This window comes from Erigeron canadensis, chromosome 8, assembly GCF_010389155.1.
Source record: "Erigeron canadensis isolate Cc75 chromosome 8, C_canadensis_v1, whole genome shotgun sequence".
Taxonomy (NCBI): Eukaryota; Viridiplantae; Streptophyta; class Magnoliopsida; order Asterales; family Asteraceae; genus Erigeron; species Erigeron canadensis.
The window spans coordinates 47669751-47691890 of NC_057768.1; the positions used below are offsets into that span (position 1 = coordinate 47669751).

The 22140-nt window shown below is 32.3% G+C and overlaps 1 protein-coding gene across 1 annotated transcript; it reads left to right on the forward strand.

Annotated features, from left to right (window-relative positions):
• The first annotated feature begins 20222 nt into the window (after window positions 1-20222).
• On the forward strand, window positions 20223-21588 carry LOC122580381 (heavy metal-associated isoprenylated plant protein 30-like). The gene is made up of 3 exons (XM_043752652.1): window positions 20223-20663; window positions 20941-21016; window positions 21134-21588. Exons 1-3 carry the CDS (start codon window positions 20505-20507, stop codon window positions 21454-21456), a joined length of 558 nt encoding a protein of 185 aa, XP_043608587.1. The 5' UTR covers window positions 20223-20504; the 3' UTR covers window positions 21457-21588.
• Window positions 21589-22140: the final 552 nt, after the last annotated feature.

The following is a 22140-nucleotide window of genomic DNA, read 5'->3' on the forward strand; positions in this document are numbered from 1 at the left end:
TTTAAACATCCATTTGTAAATTTGCTATCCCGGGCAATGAAAGAAAACTAATCTTTCTTGAAACATCTACGGCCAGATGAGTTAAGTAACATAATTATATTCATTTTTTGAACAACAAATCTAGGTAACCTATTAAACATGAGTTTAATTATGATGTGTTTCTAGAGAAAAGAAAGGCGAGTTTAAGTTTCATGTTTCCCTCCTGCTTATTTGCTTTCTCTTTGTAGGAAATAGGGAACACCATGATTTTTGGTTTTTCTTTGCTACACATAGATAAGGTTATATGGCCGCAACGTGCATAGGTTATCGATCATTATTCATCTGCCTCGATAACTATACTCAATAATGTTGCGAACTAGCTATTATATTTTGTTGAAAAGAGTAACTTCGTAAGCAATGAATCTAATACCCAATTACAAAGAATTGAAAAAGACGTAATATCAAAGAAAAAGGATTGACGGGCCGAAGACCAGGTTTCTCTCTTTCGGTGGTAGCCATCATAATAGACCCTTATCACACCGTATCACTCATATTCTTCAAGGGCTATCACCAATGTGATGGCCATCACATGATGCTATCACACCCCATTTGGGAACACTTGATTTAACTCAAAAGGCAAAAAAAAAAAAAAAAAACCGGGACGCTATTGAGTAGTGTCTTGGTTTCTCATACGGCCCAAAAGCACTGAAGTTATAATCCACTATTTAACTATCATTTATATTTTTGAGTCATTTTTAAAAAAAGAAGCTTCTGATTTTCTCGTTTATGCTTTTAGGCCAAAAGGCTGAAGTGAGCTACGTAACTCTCTGGGCCAATCATTTAACCTTCACTAAAGTACTAAACCTCACTAATAATTTAAAACGAGTTGAAAAACTCACACGTTGGCACATGTTTTTCACACTATATGTACAAATAAATATAAGGTTTTAGGTAAAATAAAATAAATATTAAAGTAAAACAAATAAAACAATAGGTTTCTTTTTACTGAATGCATCATAAAAATCATCGTGCATCAATTGTTTCGTGAATCTTCATTAATCAATTTAACCATGATCTAAAGATCTTGTCCTATTTATTTTGCTTTAATATTTGTTTTACAATACCCAACCTCAAAAGAATAATAATATTAAGACGATAATAAATGGTTCACTATATTGATGTTACTACAAAGTATTTGGCTCTATATATCTCGTTTGAAATATTTATATGAGAAATTAAACTAAATTACATGTGTGTATATATGTAAAACCTTTAAAAACATGACATAAAAAAAGGTTCAAACTCAAAATGAAAAACAAAAAGAAAAGGCTGACAAATTGCTGGCTGCAATCAGCAAGCTAGCAGCCAACCAAAGTCCAAACAATGATGTACTAAAAAAAAATCGCCATCAAGTTTGATATGATATCGGGGATAATAGTGGACTGAACGTATCAAAGGCTAAAAAACTACATAAAAACAGTCTTTTGATAGTCTGTACTTTCATTTTTTATAATCTTACTTAGGGGAAAGGAGTCATGTAGTTAAAAGTCTCAACCCTCCCAAATTCCATCAATCATATACCTCCAACTTATTTTTCCTTTTCAACCCTCTCAATCAACCCTCCTAATCATTTTTCATGGTATTCATCACTTTCTCAACCATTCCGAATTAATTATTAAAAAGATAGTCAAAAGCAGGTGATCCCCCCTCCGCTCCTTTCACATTCCAAGGTAACATTTCTCCCCAACCCTCCACGGCTTAAAAGCCCTCTCAACCTCAACCCTCTCTCACCCCTTTATTATGGTGGCGGTGTACCTTAGAGGGCTAGGCCAACCCTTTGCCAACCTGCCACTGTTGGAACAAATATGATTCGATTCGAGTGCTAAAACATCCCCAATCGTCCTGTGGAACCTGTAAGAGCATAAAGCATAATTGCTATTGATTTCGGGTTCCCATAACAAGGTGATTGAGTAATAATGGGATGAGTAATTCGGCTGGAACATGATGCACGAATTTGAGAGGAATATACTCACGAATTTTAGGGTTTATTATGTGTTGGAATTAACCTTAACTTAGGGTTAATTACCCTCTATTTATAATGAGAGTAATTACACATTCAACCCTTTAGTATTTACACATTCACCCCTTCTGGTGTTTAATGTGTGTATCATTAGTCCTCTTAGTTACAATCACCTAATGGGAAACCCTATACTACGTCTCTAAGAGTAAATACGCCCATCATATATTTACCTAGACATAGGGATTTCAGTTATCGTCAATTATCATATCAGGAATGATACATGATTAGTGACGGTCACACTAACGTGGTTCCAACATTCCCCAACTTGACCGAGCGATCATTTATCTATGAGTATTCAAATAAGTTCCGGAATAATACTCATTTTATTTTAAACCGAAATCATAGCCAATAAGTACAGTCGTAGAGAAGAACATCAACTCAGGACCCCCGCTAGTCAAACTATGACTTAAATTTAAAACTAATAAGCAATGATCAATTGACTAAGACAAATTTTGTTATGTAATGTCTTTACACTGTTATGAGCTTGAAGTGTAACTAATAGACAAACAAAATCTGAATAAGGAGGAAAATTTTAATTCACATAATAATAATGACCAATAAGTACAACATGCTATCATAATATGTCTCTAAGTAAGCCTCATCTTCGATACGTATCCTACGAAAATTTTAGGAGGAAGACCTTCGGTCATTGGATCCAGTAGCATATTATGTGTACTTATGTACTCAATACAAAGAACATTTTCCTCATTCCGTTAACGTAAAACAGAAACTTTGTATCGAGATACATCTCAGCGCCAGTTGAACTGTTACTGTTCAAAAATTACGGTAGCTGAGTTATCACAGTAAACTTCAATGGTCTAATAATAAAGTTGACGACTTTCGAGTCCACTGACCAGGTTCTTTAACAATATCTCATGACATGAAATTATGAACGTTCAGACATCATGGTAGACGTTGCAGTCAGTTTCTACTTATGACTCCATCAAAAGATAGGTTTGCCAGCTAATCATAAATATACATTCAGAAGTAGATTTCTTATTGGAATTAGAATATCCCACTACTTCTAAGTTGTCACCTCTTCTATAAGTTAATATGTAGTCTTTGGTCCTTTGTAGATATCGTAGAACCATTTTTAGCCATTTTCCAATATGCTAATCCGGGATGATATACTTAAATCCCAAGCATACCGTCAATGTAAGTGATATCTGGACGAGTACAGACCTGAGCGTACATAATGCTCTCAACTACTTATGAGTAAGGTATCATCCTCATTTGCCCTTTCTTTAATCTCAATGTACAGACTTTGGAAACAATCACATACATTTCCTTTTTACTAATAGATCTATAGTAGGTGTCTAGTGTTGCATGTTATAGCGTTCAAAGATGTGTTCAATATAAGTCTTTTGAGAAAGAACTAGAACATCATTACGCCTATCCCGATGTATTTCGATACCTGTGACATTAAAGGCATCACCGAGATCTTTTATGTCGACATTCTGCGAAAAGTAAATGCTTCGACTCATGCAACATATCCAAGTAGTTACTTGCAAGTATATCATCCACGTGCAAAACAAGGATTGTAAATTTACTCCCACTGATCTTGAGATAGGTGCATTAATCCACTTGATTTTCTTAGGAAGTCGTGTCCTTTTATGACTTCATTAAACTTAACGTACCATTTTAGTGATGCTTGCTTCAACCTGTATATGGACTTATTCAACTTGCAGATCATGTGCTATTTACTTTATGGAACTTCAGGTTCACATGTATCCTTCTTAATGCAAGTTTGCATTTAGGAAAGTGGTCTTGACATCCATCTAATGTAACTCTAAATCATAATGAGATACGAATGCCATGATGATCCTTAAAGAATCTTTATGAGACAGGAGATAAGGTCTCTTGATAATCGATTCCTTCCTTTTGAGTAAAGCCCTTCGCAAATGGTTATGGCCTTATAGCGTTTGACGTTTCCATTCGGGTCTAATTTGGTTTTGAAGATCCACTTACAACTTATAGATTTGGATTCTTCAAGAAATTCAACCAAGTCCCAAACGTCATTATGCTATATGGAATTAAGCTCTCAAATTATGGCTTCATTCCACTAAGCGACATGATCGCTATTAATGGCTTCTTAATAAGAGGTAGGATCAGTAAGCTTTCCAATGTCCTCAACTTCAGATAAATAATGAAATCAATAAAGTTATGGTCTTGCGTGACCTAGATGATCTCCTGAGTTGATTTTCAGGTTTAGTACAGAAGATGCTTTGCTTTAGCATTATTAATAAGATGCTTTAACATTAGTAATATCTCTATTAGGAGGATTAGGATTTTGATTAGGAGAAGGTGGATCAGTGATATTAGGAGCAGCGTTGGGTACAAGAGGAGTTATCGGAGGAGTAATAATAACCGACGAGTGGTTCCCCCCGCTTCTTGTACTTCCTACAAATCTTAAGTTATGATTTGTCGTGCTCTTATTGATCTCTTAGTTCTCATGAAATGTGACATACTGCGTGTCAATAATGCTAGTAGAGTAGGAAAGACAATAAAACTAATAACCGATAAAGAAACAGCTAAGGGATTTAGGATCCAGTTTCTTTAAGTTAGGATTATAGAGTTATGCTTTGGCAGAACAGCCTCATACGTTCATATATTTTAGACTCAGTTTCCTTTTTGTTCAGGAGTCTTAAGGACAGATTCTAATGGAACTCTTATTGAGTATATGAACAGTTGTGCGTAAGGCCTCAGTCTAAAGGAAAGTAGGTAAGTTAGTGTTGACAAACATACTTTTCACCATGTCCATTAAGGTTCTATTTCTCCTTTTAGCAACATAAAATTTTGTTGAGGAGAACCAAACATGGTATATTGGTTACTTATGTCTTGTTCCTTTCAAAAGTTATGGAAAGGATTAAGAGCTTAACCAATATCAATATGTCAACCATAATACTCACCTCCTCTATCTGATCTCACAACTTTTATTTTATGATCAAGTTGATTTAAAAAAACAAAACTTTAAGATCAATAAAAGTCTCTAAGGGTTCAGATCAGATATAGGTGCATATAACATGAATAATCGTTAATAAATGTAATTAGTGATGTATGTTCTGAGATGTTTGCGGGATAGGGGCTACTAACATCAGAGTGAATTATTTCCAACAAGTTGGAACTTCTAGTGGCTCCTTTCTTAATCCCTTAAGCCATTGAATACATGTTTCAAAATCACAAAAGTCAAGAGAATGTAATATTCCATCCTTTATGAGTCGTATCATGCAAACTCGTGAGATGTGGCTAAGGTATTTATGCCACTATATGGAGTAATTGTCTTAAAGAAACTATGACCAAGGAATTCATTATTATGAGTAATGGCAATATCGTCGTAACCATGAATTAATACATAACTTTCAAGGTGTTAGACTAGAGAAATGGATACAAGGTTCCGAGAAATTCTCGGTACACATAAGGTATCCACTAGTCTAATACAAATTCAAGTGTTTATATGTAAATCATAAGTCTCCATGGTTTCGACATATAAGAGATCAATCCTTCCAACTCTAAGCTTTCTTTGGTTATTTGATAGCTTCTGAATTGTTTGGAATGCTTATGTTGAGTTAATCACATGAACCATAGAACTAGAATCACTCACACATGTATTAGAAGATACATTAAACATAAAAGAATCAAATATTACAAGAAATAAGTTACCTTTCTTAGCTAGCAGTTCCTTGAAATTAAGGCAATTTGGGCACAATGAGAATTTGCAGTTAGGATTGCTAGTCAAGGACTTAAAGCTAAAAGCAACAGCACCATGATTAGCCTTTTGAACTTTATTTGCAGTATTATTATTGTCATATCTTTCCTCTTAATGGAATTAGCAGTGGCAGTAAGGTGAACACTTTAGGTTGGCCCAACTTAAGACGAACATTTTCTTGCACACACATTGCATTTAGTTCACTCATCGACCATTTATCCTTCATAGCGCTAAAGTTAATTTTTGAAGGTATCAAAATGAGCATGCAATGGGGTCATTAGATAATGCACAAGAAAATTGTCAAAGACTTCCATTTTAGGACTCTTAAACTTATGAGTCATGTCAGTCATATTCATTATGTGTTCACAAATACTGCTACTTCCTTTGTATTTAAGCTACTTGCATACGCCTTATACATTCCCTCAGATACTATGATTGATGAAGTTCTTGACCATCATTAGTGACAAGTGATTTGCCCTTTCCCACTTTCTTAAAAATTCGCTTTATGAGCTGCGGAAAAGTTAGTAGTAATAGCAGTGGGTTCATTATGGCGAATGACATAGTCAAGGTCTAGCATCTCCAGAGTTAGAGGTAATTAACCTTTTCATGAAGCAAAGTTTGCGTCAATATGTGGCTTAATGCTTAAGTTAGGTACTACAGTGGAAATAAGGAGGATATCAATTTATGATACAAGTAATAGAAGATTATTGAAGTAATGCCTAAAACTAAGGGCAATAAGATTATAGTGACATAATTAGCTATCTAAGGCAGACTAAGCAATATCTATAAAACTAATGGAACTAAAGTAATGCCTAAACTTAACTAAGGACTAATAATAATGTTCCTTATAATAACATAATTAGATATCTAAGGCTTATTAAGTAATGTCTCTAAAAGTAATGGAATTAACGTAATGCCTAAATACGTAAGAGGCTAAAGTAATGTTCCTAAAAGTAATGAGACTAAGACCATTATACTAATGAAGCCAGTGATAGGTAACCTATTGTAAACACCAAAACAATAAGCTGACATAAGGCTCTACTTAGATTTACATCACCTTTGGCCAGAAGTAACTAATATCTAAGTACACATGAGCATTAGGGTCATGCGGCACAACGCTTATCTTTTGACCTTTGGGCACAAAATTAAGAATCGTGTATCTTATGCATGAAAAATATTCCTTTTAGCACACAAAGTGTATTAAATCACCTTTGGGCAAAATCAATATACTTAGTGTTCATTATCCAAAAGGAAAAGAACGCACCATGAGAATCATATTTGACCTTTGGGCACAAATGATGAAACCATGTACATTAGTGCGAAGCCCCCACACATTACGGGGGTCCGGGGGCAGCGCCCCTGGGAGCGGGGTCCAAGGGGCAGAGCCCCTGGCTGGGATCGAAAAAATTATTTTTGAAAAGTTAGAGACAAATTCAGACACAAAATTATAGGGTAAAATAGTAAGCACGAACTCATTCATCAGCTAAGATCTTCTTTAGTATAATACGAACTTAAGTCATAACTGGTGACTTAATAAGCACGAAATAGTTAGTAAGTTCGTGATAATGTAAACACGAAGACATCCTTTAGTTATGGAGATGTTAGCACGAAGATGTATTCGGTTCGTGATGATGTTAGCGCGAAGTTGTCATAAGCTCGTGATGACGTAAGCACGAGTTTGTATGTAATTCGCGTATGAAGATAGCTGAAGTTCGTGTGATGACGTAAGCATGAATTCGGGATGACGTAAGCGCGAGTTAGAGATGATGTAAGCGCGAAAATGAGCAGAAGGCATGATGACATCAGCACGAAGATGATGTCAGCGCGAGGATGACGTCAGCGCGAAGTGAACATTAGTCCGTGATGACGTCAGCACGAAGTTCGTGTGACGTCAGCACGAAGTTCGTGTGACGTCAGCACGAAGTTCTTATTCTGCAAATTTTTAGTTCACGAAATTCATCAAATTCGAACCAAATCATGACTTATAGCTCGTAACTTGGCTTTGATACCACATGTTGAAATAAACATGATTCGATTCGAGTGCTAAAACATCACCAATCGTCCTATGGAACCTGTAAGAGCATAAAGCATAATTGCTATTGATTTCGGGTTTCCATAACAAAGTGATTGGGTAATAATGGGATGAGTAATTCGGCTGGAACATGATGCACGAATTTGAGAGGAATATACTCACGAATTTTAGGGTTTATTATGTGTTGGGATTAACCTTAACTTAGGGTTAATTACCTTCTATTTATAATGAGAGTAATTACACATTCAACCCTTTAGTATTTACATATTCAACCCTTTTGGTGTTTAATGTGTGTATCATTAGTCCTCTTAGTTACAATCACTTAATGGGAAACCCTATACTACGTCTCTAAGAGTAAATACGCTCATCATATATTTACCTAGACATAGGGATTTCAGTTTTCATCAATTATCATATCAAAAATGATACATGATCAGTGACGGTCACACTAACATGGTTCCAACAGCCACCACTCTGTTTCCCCTTACCATTGAACATGATATAGTCGCTCTTTTAATAATTAATAAAAGGAACAATATGCTAAAGTAAAACTTTTTTCAAATAGGCTATTATCTTTATTTTTCTGTTAAAAAGATAAACATATTCCCATTACGCCAAAAAATCAATTTTAGCCATTGGTTGGTAGGACTAAAATAATTATAACATATGTTAATCATGAAGTTTATTTATAGCTGAAAGATGCTCAGTCCCTCACTATTATTCACTAAAACACCACTAGGAATCAACCCCAATCACCACTACTACTCCCAGCAACGGACATATATATTACGTTTGTTGAAAGAACGACATGTGTATGTACGTTATTAATGACCAAAATACCATCCTGTACTATTTTTATTAAATATACTAGCTAATCAACCCGGGTTCGACCCGGGCCGTATAATTAAAAGGTTAAAACAAAAAAAATATATAGATTTATGTATGTAAATATGTAATCTAGGAGAGTTTTATGTATGTCTGGTTCAATCCTATTTGATTCTTTGGCTTGCTGTGAGAGGATTTAAGGGAGTTCTTACACATATCGCTAGTAATTGTTGGATCTCTACTTGGATGTATGCACATGGACATGTTTATTACATATGTAGGTTGATGTTTAATAGGTTTAAATGCCCTTTTTACTTTGTATTGTTCATTTTACGCTAAAGTGTGTTATGCAGTGTCTGCTATTTTTCTTTAATTGTAATATAGTCAGACGACACAACCGACATGTATGGTTACTAAACTTTTTACCCTCTCAATTTTTTGCCTCTTTTTGGCCGGATATCTTTCTGGAAGCAGTCTCTCTACCTTCGTGTAGGTGTAAAGCTGTCTACATTCCTAACTTCTCCAAACATGGCTTTTGCCGGATTAGGTACTGTTGTTGTTATTGTTGTTGTATGTAATTTGTTGTCGATACATTATAATTTTTGATACGGAGATAACAATATATTTGTAAAGATAAACATTAATATATAAAATCGATTATGTTATAAAAAATAAAAGTAAAACTAACTACCACAAATCAATGGTAGATATAGAATTAAAAATAAAGAGCTAGAATACGATCGCTTATTTTTTCATATTAATAAGGTTACAAAATTAATATGTAACAAAAGAGATAACATAAGGCCTAATATGAAAAATAGTTTTTTGAAAATAAAGAAAAAGTAATTATGACATCATAAATTTGTAGAAAATAGCTTAAGAGAAAATGTTAGCATGCCACATAAGAAAAAAAAATTCTAGTGTTTTATTTATATAAGAGATTTGTTTATTCATTTTTTATTATTTTATTATCAGGGACCAATTATTATTACACAAAACAAAAACAGATACATAATTACATGTTTTCTATTTTAACTTAATTACGCCAGATATTATTTCAAAAAGAAAAAAAAAATTTATAAGCTATGGGCAAGGATGTAGTGCCGATTTACCAATCTTTAGCAAAGAAAATAGCCACTCATAACTTGTCACATAGCAATGTCAAAATTTGCTAAATCTTGCCAAAATAAATGGTGTAGTGCCGATTTGGAGCTAACTTGCCAATATCCCCACTTTAATAGTCTAAAATAGATATTTACACACAATTTTTATAAAATTTCTCGCCCAACGTTCATGTCGATCGGCCTAATTGACCCGATTTCTCTTGTCGATGCTCCTTGCCATTTTCTGCTAATAGTTAGGGTGTAGGAGACCAATTTGTCAATTATTGCTAACTGCGCCATTTTCTCTAAATTTAGTTTTTATTATTTTAAAAAGGAACATGTATATGGTTCATCACTAATTATCTTCTATAATAAGAGAGATTGGATGTGAATAATAGCACTTTGTCCTTATATGCATTATTGGTATGAATTAAACATATGTTGAATATGAATAATAATATGAGTTTGATGGAATGGTTGAGCATTAGATCTTTATAAGATTGGTCCTTGGTTCGACCTTCCCCTCCTCACTTTCTAATTTTTTTTTTCTCATGTATAACCTTGGAGTTTCTTATTTGAACAAATACCTATATATTTCTGTTTTTGTTTTGTTTTTTTTGATATTTTATATAAAGTTAACTTAAATAACATGCTTCTATTTAAACAAAATTAGTTTTTTAAAAAACAATATGTTATAGTTTTTATTAAAACTTTATTTTTATGCTTTTTTTGTACGACTAACATTTTATTTTTATTTTATTTTCTTTTTGTAATATTTTTTCAATAACTTTTTTTTTATACTTTGATATACCTTTTTAGCTATTTTTTTGTAAATTTTTCTTTTGCATGTATTTCATTTAGTTTTTTTATATTCATTTTGTTGTTTTTTTCAAAAAATTTGTTTTCTTTTACTTTTGAGTTTCTTTAATTGGTAACATTGTTTTTATTTTGTGATTTATTTGATATATCTTTTAGCCAAATTTTTAGTAATTTATTTTACATATATCTTATCAAAGGCCACAAAACGATATGGCACTTAAGACACTAAATAGGAGTATTAAACAAACTTGGCTTTGGATAGAAACACAACTTTTAAATATGGTTGTGTTATTATTTTTAAATAAATATATTTGCTTTTTTGGGGAAAGTTTTTTTAAACATCATGTTTTACGAAATTATTAATATGACTAAAACAATTTACGATGTTGGGTTGATGGTATTGTATTTGAAAATGAAAAAGCGAAACAACAATAAGTGTGGCCCCGCAAGGCTGGGCTTCGAAAGTACCTAGTTCAAAAAAAAATAAAAAAAAATTATGTAAATAGTGCATTTTGTACTTGTACGGTTGTACCTCTCTAGCGGCATAACATTGAAGTCCCAAATCCCAATGCTATTGGGCTATAACGCCTGCATGAAGAAGCCCATTGGGGATAAGTTGTATGTCATCTATGAGTCTATGACCTGTCAAGTGTACATTTACTACGAGTATATATTAAGACCAAGAAGATATAGTAATACCATACTTCAAAATAAATTTCAAATTAATGCAAAAAAGCATTTAATAATCAAAAACCACCTTTTCCTTATTCTCTGTTTCGGGTGTCAATGGATCAGGCACTCGATTAAAGGAATGGATTAGAGTTATTGGGATCATGATACGAGTTTTATATATCACGAGCATTAAAATAGAGCAAATATATAAATATGGTGTACATACTTTAATCAAAGAATGGATATAGGTGGGATACTTTTCATGAGTGGATCACTTATTTATTTTTTAGTTATTTAAAGGTGAAATTGCGTTATCTCAAAAAAATATTTACAATCAAATACTAATACAATGGCCATATCCATGCACTATACAACCTAATATATTTCAAAAATACAAGACTACACCAAAACAAAACACAAAATACACAAGTAATAAACAACAATTCAAGAACTGCACATCCAACCTAGTGCTAGAAAGGAACCAAGAAGTGTCATCTTGCATCACTCTCTATTCTCAATCGCACACACTAGTCCAGACTGCATACAATCATTCAAGCATGTAATTCATGCAGAACATCTCACTAACTGGCAAACAAAGCATTATTCCTCCAGCAGAGATCCCAATTAGCAGCCACTATCTTCATATTTTTAGAATTCTTAATTAACTTTCAATGCAAGCAATTTAAGTCTGACATTATATTGTATCAGCTTGCATAAAACATTCCCATTTCTCTCTTCCTTCCTGAAAAGCCTGAAGTTCCTTTCTTGCCATATATAGTAAACAGAAGCAGCCAAAACAAGCTTACTTACAACTACACCAATACTATTATGCACTTTCTTATCAGCAATTTCCTGAACAAAATTCTACATTCTAAAGCCCATAATTAACATTTGAGTCACACTCTTCATGCAATCTTAGATTTTCATAGAGTAAGGACACTGAAAGAAAAGATGATTATGACTATCAGCACCTTCTTGACAAAAAGTACATCTAAAGCCTAAAGGTCCCATCACACTTCCATTTTTCCATTTTATCTTGTGTCACCAGTCTCCTTTGAATAGCTAACCATAGAATGAAAGCATGTCTGGGCAACACCAAATCACCTTTCTCCAACCAACACTTGGCCCATTAATCCTAAGATCCTCCCAAGCCTGTTTTGTACTGAAATCCATATATTGATTATTATTATTAATCCATTGTATTATATCTTCTTTATCATTCTGCCAATTAGGAACTTCAATATTTCCAATGCACGGAAATCTTGTTATCCACTCATTTGGCCATTTCCATCTTCCTTCATTGTACATATCTGCTACTCTCATATTATCCTCTAATCTAGCATCGTAAATTGTCCTTCTAAATATAAAATGCAGAGATCACTTATTAATTAGCATGATGCGTTTTCAATATTAAAAAAGAATGGGGTATTTTTTCCATTTGAACAAATATATACAAAAAGGAGTAATTCATTGGTCATGACTCATGATAGGGTAAATTGATATGATCATATCGTCGGGAATTCTAGTTTGTATCCACGATATAGATCTATACGTACTTAAGTTGGGTAATAAATGTAATCTTAAAAGTGTTTACTCATGTAGCCCGACCCATTGTACTTAAGGGGTGTTTGGTAAGATGGAATAGAAACTGGAGAAAGTGAATGAGAAACATTTCTCTTGCTTGGTTACAACGGATAATGAGAATGGAAAAGTAGGAATGACTTTCATTCTTTCCATTACATTGTAGAGAATGGGTGGGAATGATTTTTTTTTTTCAAGGATATTATATGTGTTAATATTGATTGTTAATTAAAATTTTGTATTCCTCTTATATTATTCTCTATTTCTACTAAACGATATAATTCATTTTCTTTCTAACTATTTTCATTCTCTATTACATTTTCATTTCTTATGATTCTATCTTTCATTTCTTAACTTCGTGTTTTAAATTATTTCTTGCTAGATCATGGAACTTGATTAAAGAGATCCCATTCATTTGCAACTACTTGATAGTGGTTATTTGGGGCATTCTTTAGGGTTCTGAGGGAGGGGATGTTGGGTTGGATACCAGGGATCGAATCTCAATTTCCTATGGTTTCGGACATTTACCTCTTTAGACGCGTGCGGGCTATGTTATCTCGCCCTTAGTCTCTAGGGGTGCTTTCGGGTTCCAACCACTAGTATACTGCCCGTTTAGATGTCACTGTTAAGGTTCGAACCACTAACCAACTAACACGCCGTTCTAAAAAAAAAATCCTATTGTTTTGCAGGGATACTAACATAGTATTAGGTAATGCAAAAAGGTGCATTTATCCTTCCTTGACTTTGCCTTGTACGTACTTTATGTGGTAAACTCAACTGCTACGACTTCGAGGCTTCAAAGATGTTGACATATATAAACCCGTGTTAACATTTTCATGGATGAGAGCACATTAAACTCTATGCTCTTTGTGGAAGCCTTTCTTGTTAATTTAGCCGTTATGATGAAAAATGGATTATAAGTATGGCAAACTCAACCACCACCTAATAGTTTAGTGGTCACAAGTGATTTGTTTCACGAGAAAATGTTTCAAGTTCAAGTTTTTCTTTTATGTATATTTCGAGGGGCGCCTGGTAACCTGACCACCTTTTTGGTAATCCGACCAGATTTTTTGCAGCGGGCCCTTTGCAGCGACTTTGACAAGGGGCCCGCTTTTATTCTGCCATATTTACCATTATAGACATGGGGGCCCGCAATTTTTTTCACTTTTTGCAGCGACCCTCGCTGCAGAAAGTAAGAGTGGTCGGGTTACCAAAAAAAAGTGGTGGGGATATGGGGGGCGTTTCGAGGTAGTTACATGTATTTACTTTCCATATCAATAGTGGACTTGGTTGAGATATTTTGTCCAGATTTTTGAATGATAGAGGTTTTCATCGATAGGTTTAAATTAACCACATATGTGTGTGTCAAAGGAAGAAGACGAGCAAGGTTTATATATATATATATATATATATATATATATATATATAGTAAAAAGATAAAATGAGAACTAAAAATATGTCGAGAACTAAATCTTGACCATCAAATGAATAAATCAATGGTTATAATTAATTATGGCATTTAAATAATAAAAAAAATCAGTACACGTTTAATAATATAGAAAGGGTAATCTAGGAATGCCATTTTGGGTGATATCAATAAAAGTGCATAAGCCGTTACTTTTTCGGTTCTCTCTTTGACTTTTGAAACATAATTTAGATCCATGTTATTTCTTTTTTCTCTTATTATCATGCTTCGGTGTATAGTCTATTTTAGTTTATTTGTTAATTTTGGATACACTTTCATTTTAAAGTTGTTACTATACTCGAAAAGCAATATGTGACAATCGTATACAACAAGGACTTATATGCCATATATATTATATAGTTTCAATCAAACATTTTGTAATACTCTGTATCTATTTTATTACATTTAATTTATATACCTTATATATAATAACTATAATTTATAAAAAAAAATGATATGTGTAAGTACCTAATACAAATTTGATAAATACAATAAAGTTGTTACATATGAACATGAGTTATATATGTACAGATTTCATCATGGTGAGTTGACGACATATGTACATCTAATTATACGTGTAAACATATGTACGTCTAATTACACATTTTTGATTTATATGTGTACATATATATCCACATGTGCACCTTTTTGAGGTGTACATATAAGTTAACAAGTACGACGACTTTATTACATTTTTGAGATGTACGTATGTGTACATTTATTTTACACCACATATGTTCACGTACGTATGAGGAGGTTATAGTTATAGCCTTTGTATAATTGAATCACATATATATACTATCTATATAAACAAACTACCCTCTTTAAAATTTAACTCTCTACCTTTAAAATCTCTAATTTACCCTTTTAATCTATACTACCATCAAAACTTTATCCCTGAATTCCAAAGATACCCTTAAAAAAAACCTTACGCGTGTCCCTTCCTTTCCCTGAAGTTGCTCATATAGTATACCAAAAAAACACACATGCGTTACTGAATTTAATAATTGATCAAGCTCACTATAAAACAACAACGGCGGTTTGCACTTTCTACCGGACTAAGAAACACTTGAGTTGTATACATTCATGTAATAACACTATACCGTTACTTAACCAGTGTTTTATTCTTATGCCCCGCCGCATCGCGTGGGTACTAAGGCTAGTTCTTTAAAAACAAAGATCTATTGTATTTATTAATTCAATTCATGTGCTAGTATAAATTAACATTGGTTTCACACGTGTTCGCCGTTTGTAAATATTTACACTTAATGAACCTTCTAGATTTGATTTTATTATATCAAAAGTTAAATTTGAATCGTACGTCGTGAACGGTTACTCAATTAGGAAGGAGCAATTTGCTATTTAATTATTCATAGTTTAATAATATACATCAAAATTACCAAACTATCCTTGTCTAATATGAGTTCTCATGGTTCTCGACAAAAATTTAGTTCTCACAATAACTTAACTCTATATATATATATATATATATATATATAAAACATCATTATCATCATTATTATTAATATTATATTATATACTCTAATAAAGGAATAAATTGTGAACAGTGGATTCTTGTCTTCATATGCGTATAAAAAATAAATAAAAGGATTAGCAATTATGAAACACGAGAAGGGTACCCGCGCAATGCGGCAGTGGCGGCAACGGGCGGTGCTAGTGGCGGTAGTGTTAACGATGTGATTATTAAGCTTAAAGTAATAGATGTAAATGGTAATGTAGTTATTTTATGGTTATGAGATGTGTATTTTGTAAATAACTTTATTAAAAATATAATAGAGATATTAGGTGGAAATATTTAAATTAATTAATAAATGAGATAGATAGTTTGGAAAAATATGGGTGTAAAATATTTTAAGAACATATTTGATAGATTTAATGTGTGAGTTAGAAATGTGTTAAAATTAAGGTTAGTTTGTTTATTAATATAGTATATATATATATATATATATATATATATATATATATAGATTTAGGAATAAAGGGTTTGGTGGTAGTGTAAATTAAAAGGGTAAAATAGGGATTTTAAAGGTAGAGTATTTAATTTGAGAGGGGGATAGTTTGTATAGGGAGTATAGATAAAATTGATTTGGTGGAGTGGTTGGTTGGTCTCCATGTCTTAAGGGGTGGAGGTTGTAGCTTCAAACCTCCCCCCCCCCCCCCCCCTCCATTCACCCCTTTTTTTTATTATTTAATTAAGAATAAAATTTTTACATTTTGGGCCCTCTATTGTTTTCTTTTTACTTTCTGTCCTTTCTGTTTCTATTTTATTGCTTCAGTCCCCTAAGCTTATATAATTTGTTTTTTTTAATCTTTTGTAACATTTTGTTTTTTTTATACCTTTAATACATTTTACCATTTTTCTTTTATTTTTTTAACATTTGGTTTTCCATTTTTTTTATCTCTCATAAATTTGTGGTTACCCCACTCATAAACGCAAACGTTTTTAAAAACTTACTCCGTCCATCGGGCGACATGAAATTTCTAAGTTATTAATATTACTATTATCATAAAACATCAATATTACTATTATTGTATTATTACTAATATTATTAAAGTGTAAAAATATATTTGTAGTTTTGGATTAATTAGTTAAAGTGTAAAATAGATAGTATTGTAATGTATTGCGTATTCTGTTCAAATATGAAGAAAATGTATTAGAAAGAGGTTTTACTAATATATTTCATAAAAGAAAATAAAAAAACTCTCGAGAACTTCCATGGTAGCCACTATAATTTCACCCAATACACTCTCAATATGTTACCGTCATTGCACTACAAATAATATTGCATTTGTTCACACTTTTAGGTAAGTGTGAACAAATTAAAAATGTTGTCACGCTTTTTAGTGTAAAAATATATTGAATTAAAAGTGTATGAAAATTTCTATACACTAAAAAGTATGTAACTTTTATTTCTACACACTTTTTAGTGTGAAGAAATTTCCACACACTTTTAATTTAATATATTTCTATACACTAAAAAGCGTAATAAAATTTTAATTTGTTCATACTCACCTAAAAATGTAAACAAATATAATATGATTTATGGTGATGGTGTGTACCGTATTCAGTTTTGAAAACGGTGCCATTAGGGCCTTAAGGGTGCTCTAAAAACCAAACATAATATATACACTAGTAACCCCACACAAAAGTAGAATACACTTTAAATAAACAAAGTTGTATTCTTATTTTATTTATACCTTAGATTTTTTTAACCCATTATGTACGTTATGTATCTGCACTATCGATGGCTGATCACTCAGTTGGTTATAACATAATTAAAAAGAAAAAAAAGGGTAGAAACTCAATCAACATGGGTTCTCTTTGTTTATATGTCTCCCAAAAAAAAGGCCCAACGTCTCATTATGGCAGATAAATAGATGGTGTGCATAACGTGTAGTAGATGTGTGTGTATATATGTGGTTACTATGTATCTCTAAAGGGAATATATATATATATATATATATATATCTATAATAATATAATTAAAAGAGGGGGTTGGGGTACACTTGGCACCCTTAATTCTTCTATTTGAGCCTAATGCTTTATCCTAATTAATCCTCTATTTTTCTATATTTTTTAATTAAAATTTTATTTTTTATTACTAAAATAAGATTTGTCATACGTACATATGGAATAGATATGGAATGTTATGTTCACTTGATCGAGAAAGAATTCTAATCAAATAAGGTAAAACAAATTTTTTTAAACTTGAAAGATATATATTATCTTTATGATTTTGAATAAAATTTGATTATTATTTCTTTAAATTTAGTTGTTGTGCATTATAGTTTCATTATGGCTTCTTTTTTAACAACAAAAAATAGAACCGTATTAGTTCATCTTGAATATCTTAAGCCAACACATGTTAACCATCATCTACGACTTCGTGTTGTGCATGTATAGACTATTTCGGAGTGAAACAACCCAAAGAAAATCAAAACGTTCAAGATGATCTTTGTTGATGAATTGGTAGGTATTTTTCAAATTATATACTGACACTTTTTGTTTCTCTTTTTATTTAACTAAAGTTGAAAAATAAGGGGTAAACTGAAATCAATATTTATATGGAGTTAATTTCATATATTTTTTTTAGTTTTCGTATTGATTAAATTATGATATTGGTCATATTGATGGTTGCTCGAATCATACAGTTACTGTGTACATTTTTAATTCGTCTATACGTGTAATTTAGTAGTAGAAGTAGAATAAAATGCCATTCCAAAAAAAATTTAAAAATAAAAAATTTGATGGAAACCAAAAGAAATTAGTGTTTGCTCGCTAGCTTTTCGTTGCATAAAAAAAGCACTCTTGAATGAGCTTTGACTAAAAGAAAATCAAAAGTTGTCATCAAGAATCAATTTACTAAGAATATATGTTTATTACGCAATATTTTTTTAACTTTTTGCCTTATTTGAATCGTTTTATGTTTTACTTTTAGGTATTTTAATTTATTCGATATTTATTTAATATACTTGAATTTCTATTTTTTAATTTTAATTACTATATTTTGAGACTACCCGTCTATTGGACAGGCCTGAGCACTAGTGTATATATATATATATATATATATATATATATATATATATATATATATATGTTTAGATGGTGATTTTCAGATAGACAGAGATGGTGGCTGTTGTTGATTATAATTTATTTTTTCTTTCCGAAAGATGCTTGAAGAAAAAGGAGATTTTGAAGGAAGGAATATATTTGGTTTCCTCTAGTGACTTGCATTATCGACATTTTTAATCTCTCTACCAATTCCTTAACTCAATCAATTTTTCTTTTTACTGTACCCCTTGTCAGCAGTCACGTTCTAAGCACATATTATACGGATCGAGCTACTATTAACAATTCCATCAAATCGAGAACCTAATTACTATCAAAGTAATCTATTTTTGTAAACTTGATTATAATCTAGTGACGAGAGACGAAAACTAAGTATAAACACGACCATGATCAACGATTCAAATCAGACCACATATATATCCCTTTTAATTTATCATACTTTACATGATTATACTCCCTCCGTCGAATTTTAATTTTTTTATTTTGACTGGTTAAGTCTTTTTCTTCCGATTTTGACCGTAGATATTTTTGTTTGTGCTATATATTAATTGATGAAAATTATATCAATGAAAAGTACGTACATTTAAAACTCAATCAATTAATATATGTCATTCAAGTGTTATATAAAACAAATAGAAATATTTATAGTAAAACTTAAAAAAAAAAACTCAAAAAGTCAAATTTACATCTTAATCTATTTTTATTTTTTTGATAATATAAATTGTTCTTGATGTTTGTAGGGAAATATATAGTTAGAAATAAAGCTTGTTTTCAATAACTTGATTGTAAACAGATCGATGTTCTAAATATATAGTTGTAGATGGGTGATCACTTGGCAATTAGCCCTCGATATTTGTAATCTCTTAACTTTGTGATATGATCGATATCTCTAGCTAGCATCTTTCTAGAGTTACTCAGAACGTCACAACGTCCCCCATATTCACCCGTTGTGGCCAGACTCATCATTTTTCTACTGACCACGAGTGGTGCACACTAGATGCAACTCGTGGTCCATCCGTTTTCAGGTGATAAATATTATTTTCTCAAGGTTTATATAATGCTGCGCTCAAAAGTAGTAAAGGAAAAAAAAAACCGTAAATTATACGAAATATAGACTATGTTACCGGTATCTAATACTTTTGTACTGACTAATGCACGAGCTGATCGAGGTCGATGCGCGCAAGAACAGGTGATGAATATTTTCCCATGGCTTATATGCGATTCCTTATAAGAAAAAAAGGTACTTTTTAACATTGCTACCCACACGTCCATGTCTACAAATATATATTTATATATATCTATCCAGTACAGTATAAGTAAAGCCCCCGTGAGCTGCTTTTTTCCCTGCAGTGGGCATATATATGTGTGTGTGTGTACTTAAGCACAAACAAAACCGGCCATCAAAGCGCGCAACTCTCACAAACACAACTCTTTGTTTGGAATAATATATTTTCCAACACAAAGGATCGGATCGAAACTGATCAAGCAAGACATTATTCCTTTACTAACGTCCGAGAATATTTTTCTAGACTTCCTCTGTCTCTTTTCCCGTATCATTATATCTCTTATAGGATATATTAATTTCCAATATATAAAGTTATATACTTACCCCAAGAAATCTAGCGCTCTCGTGAATATATAGTAGCTAGTTATGGGGAACATGAGATCAGATAGCCTATTTGGATCTTTCATTTCTGCTATCATCAACTACTGCTTTAGCTATCAAGCAAGGTATGAAACGAAAGAACACCTTAGACACGACATCATGCCCAACGCCAATTATAAGGGTCGTCGCCCTCTTTCTTTACAGGTTTGCTAGCAACCTAGTTGGTTATTACATACTCTACGTACGTATATACTACTAATTACTCCGTATTACTCGTAATTAATTAATGTCCAAAAGTTTGTTTAAGGGAGGGCAATTAAAGAGAATGAACAAAAGGAGTTTATAGCTAGGGGCTACAACTATATATGTTGTTTACCTTCTGTTGGTAATTGGGGTCTAAAAAGCGGGGGATCATACCAGCATCTTTTCGTTTCCTTTTATTCTAAAAACAAAAATAACTACTTTGTTAATTAATTGGTAGACTGTTGAGCTTCAAGTCAGGATGTGTTGCAGTGGATGTGAGCGGGTAGTCAAGAGTGCCATCTACAAGCTCAGAGGTAATATATATGTGTGAATTTAATTACTTATACAATTAATTGCTATATATAGCTAGCTAGACGGGAATTTCTAATCATGCATGCATGATATGATTATTGAAATATATACATATATAGGGGTCGACTCGATAGAGGTGGAGCTAGAACTAGAGAAGGTGACAGTGATTGGATACGTGGATCGGAACAAGGTGTTGAAGGCGGTGAGGAGGGCAGGGAAGAGGGCAGAGTTTTGGCCTTACCCAAACCACCCGCTATACTTCACATCATCAAGCAACTACTTCAAGGACACCACCCTTGAATACAAAGAGACCTACAATTACTATCGGCATGGATACAACCTGGGTGACAAGCACGGAAGTATTCATGTCAGCCAAAGAGGGGACGACAAAGTTAGTAACATGTTTAACGATGATAACGTTAACGCCTGCTGTGTCATGTAATTATAATACTAATCAAAAACTACAACTATATATTGTCTTTTCATAATTAACTTAATTGGATAAGGATGATAGAGATATGTTCTATAAATATGCCAGACGTTACTTATTACTGATTATTGATGCATGTTATTTCAATTCGGTATCATAATCTGATGCCTATTCGATCCCGAATGTATCATATAGGCATCTGATTACCGTGACGAATGTTAGTTGCATTGCAAATGAAAATTAGCTTCTGTTTGTTAATTATACGTATAATATTATGCTATATCTAGTTAGTTTAATTAGTTTGTTTCAACATATATATTGGGATTCTTTTCTCTTTTGCTTTAAAAGCATATAGGGATATTTTTTCAAAGTATATATTTTCTTTCCGAGAATCTTATTCATAGAACAATAATATTTGTATACAACAACTAAATGTTATATACATAAACTTTTTTTTGATCAAGATTCGTAAAAACGTGACACAGATTGATGTAAAATTGAGTGTGCAAATTCATGCAAATCGGATATAGAACAAATTAAACCCCACCAGATGGGCTTACGATACAAGGTGCTTGTAATAATATATAGTTGGAATATAATTAAATTCTATTCCCCTCTCCACACAAACATGTATACATAAAACGGACATATCTGCACGATAGATTTCAGATATCCTTATGGCGGATTCACACATTT

Coding starts and splice junctions, on each gene's coding strand:
- LOC122580381 (XM_043752652.1), top strand. CDS start 20,505: ATGGGGAACATGAGATCAGATAGCCTATTTGGATCTTTCATTTCTGCT. Junction 20,664..20,940: donor GTCGCCCTCTTTCTTTACAG/GTTTGCTAGCAA, acceptor ATTAATTGGTAG/ACTGTTGAGCTTCAAGTCAG. Junction 21,017..21,133: donor TGCCATCTACAAGCTCAGAG/GTAATATATATG, acceptor ATACATATATAG/GGGTCGACTCGATAGAGGTG.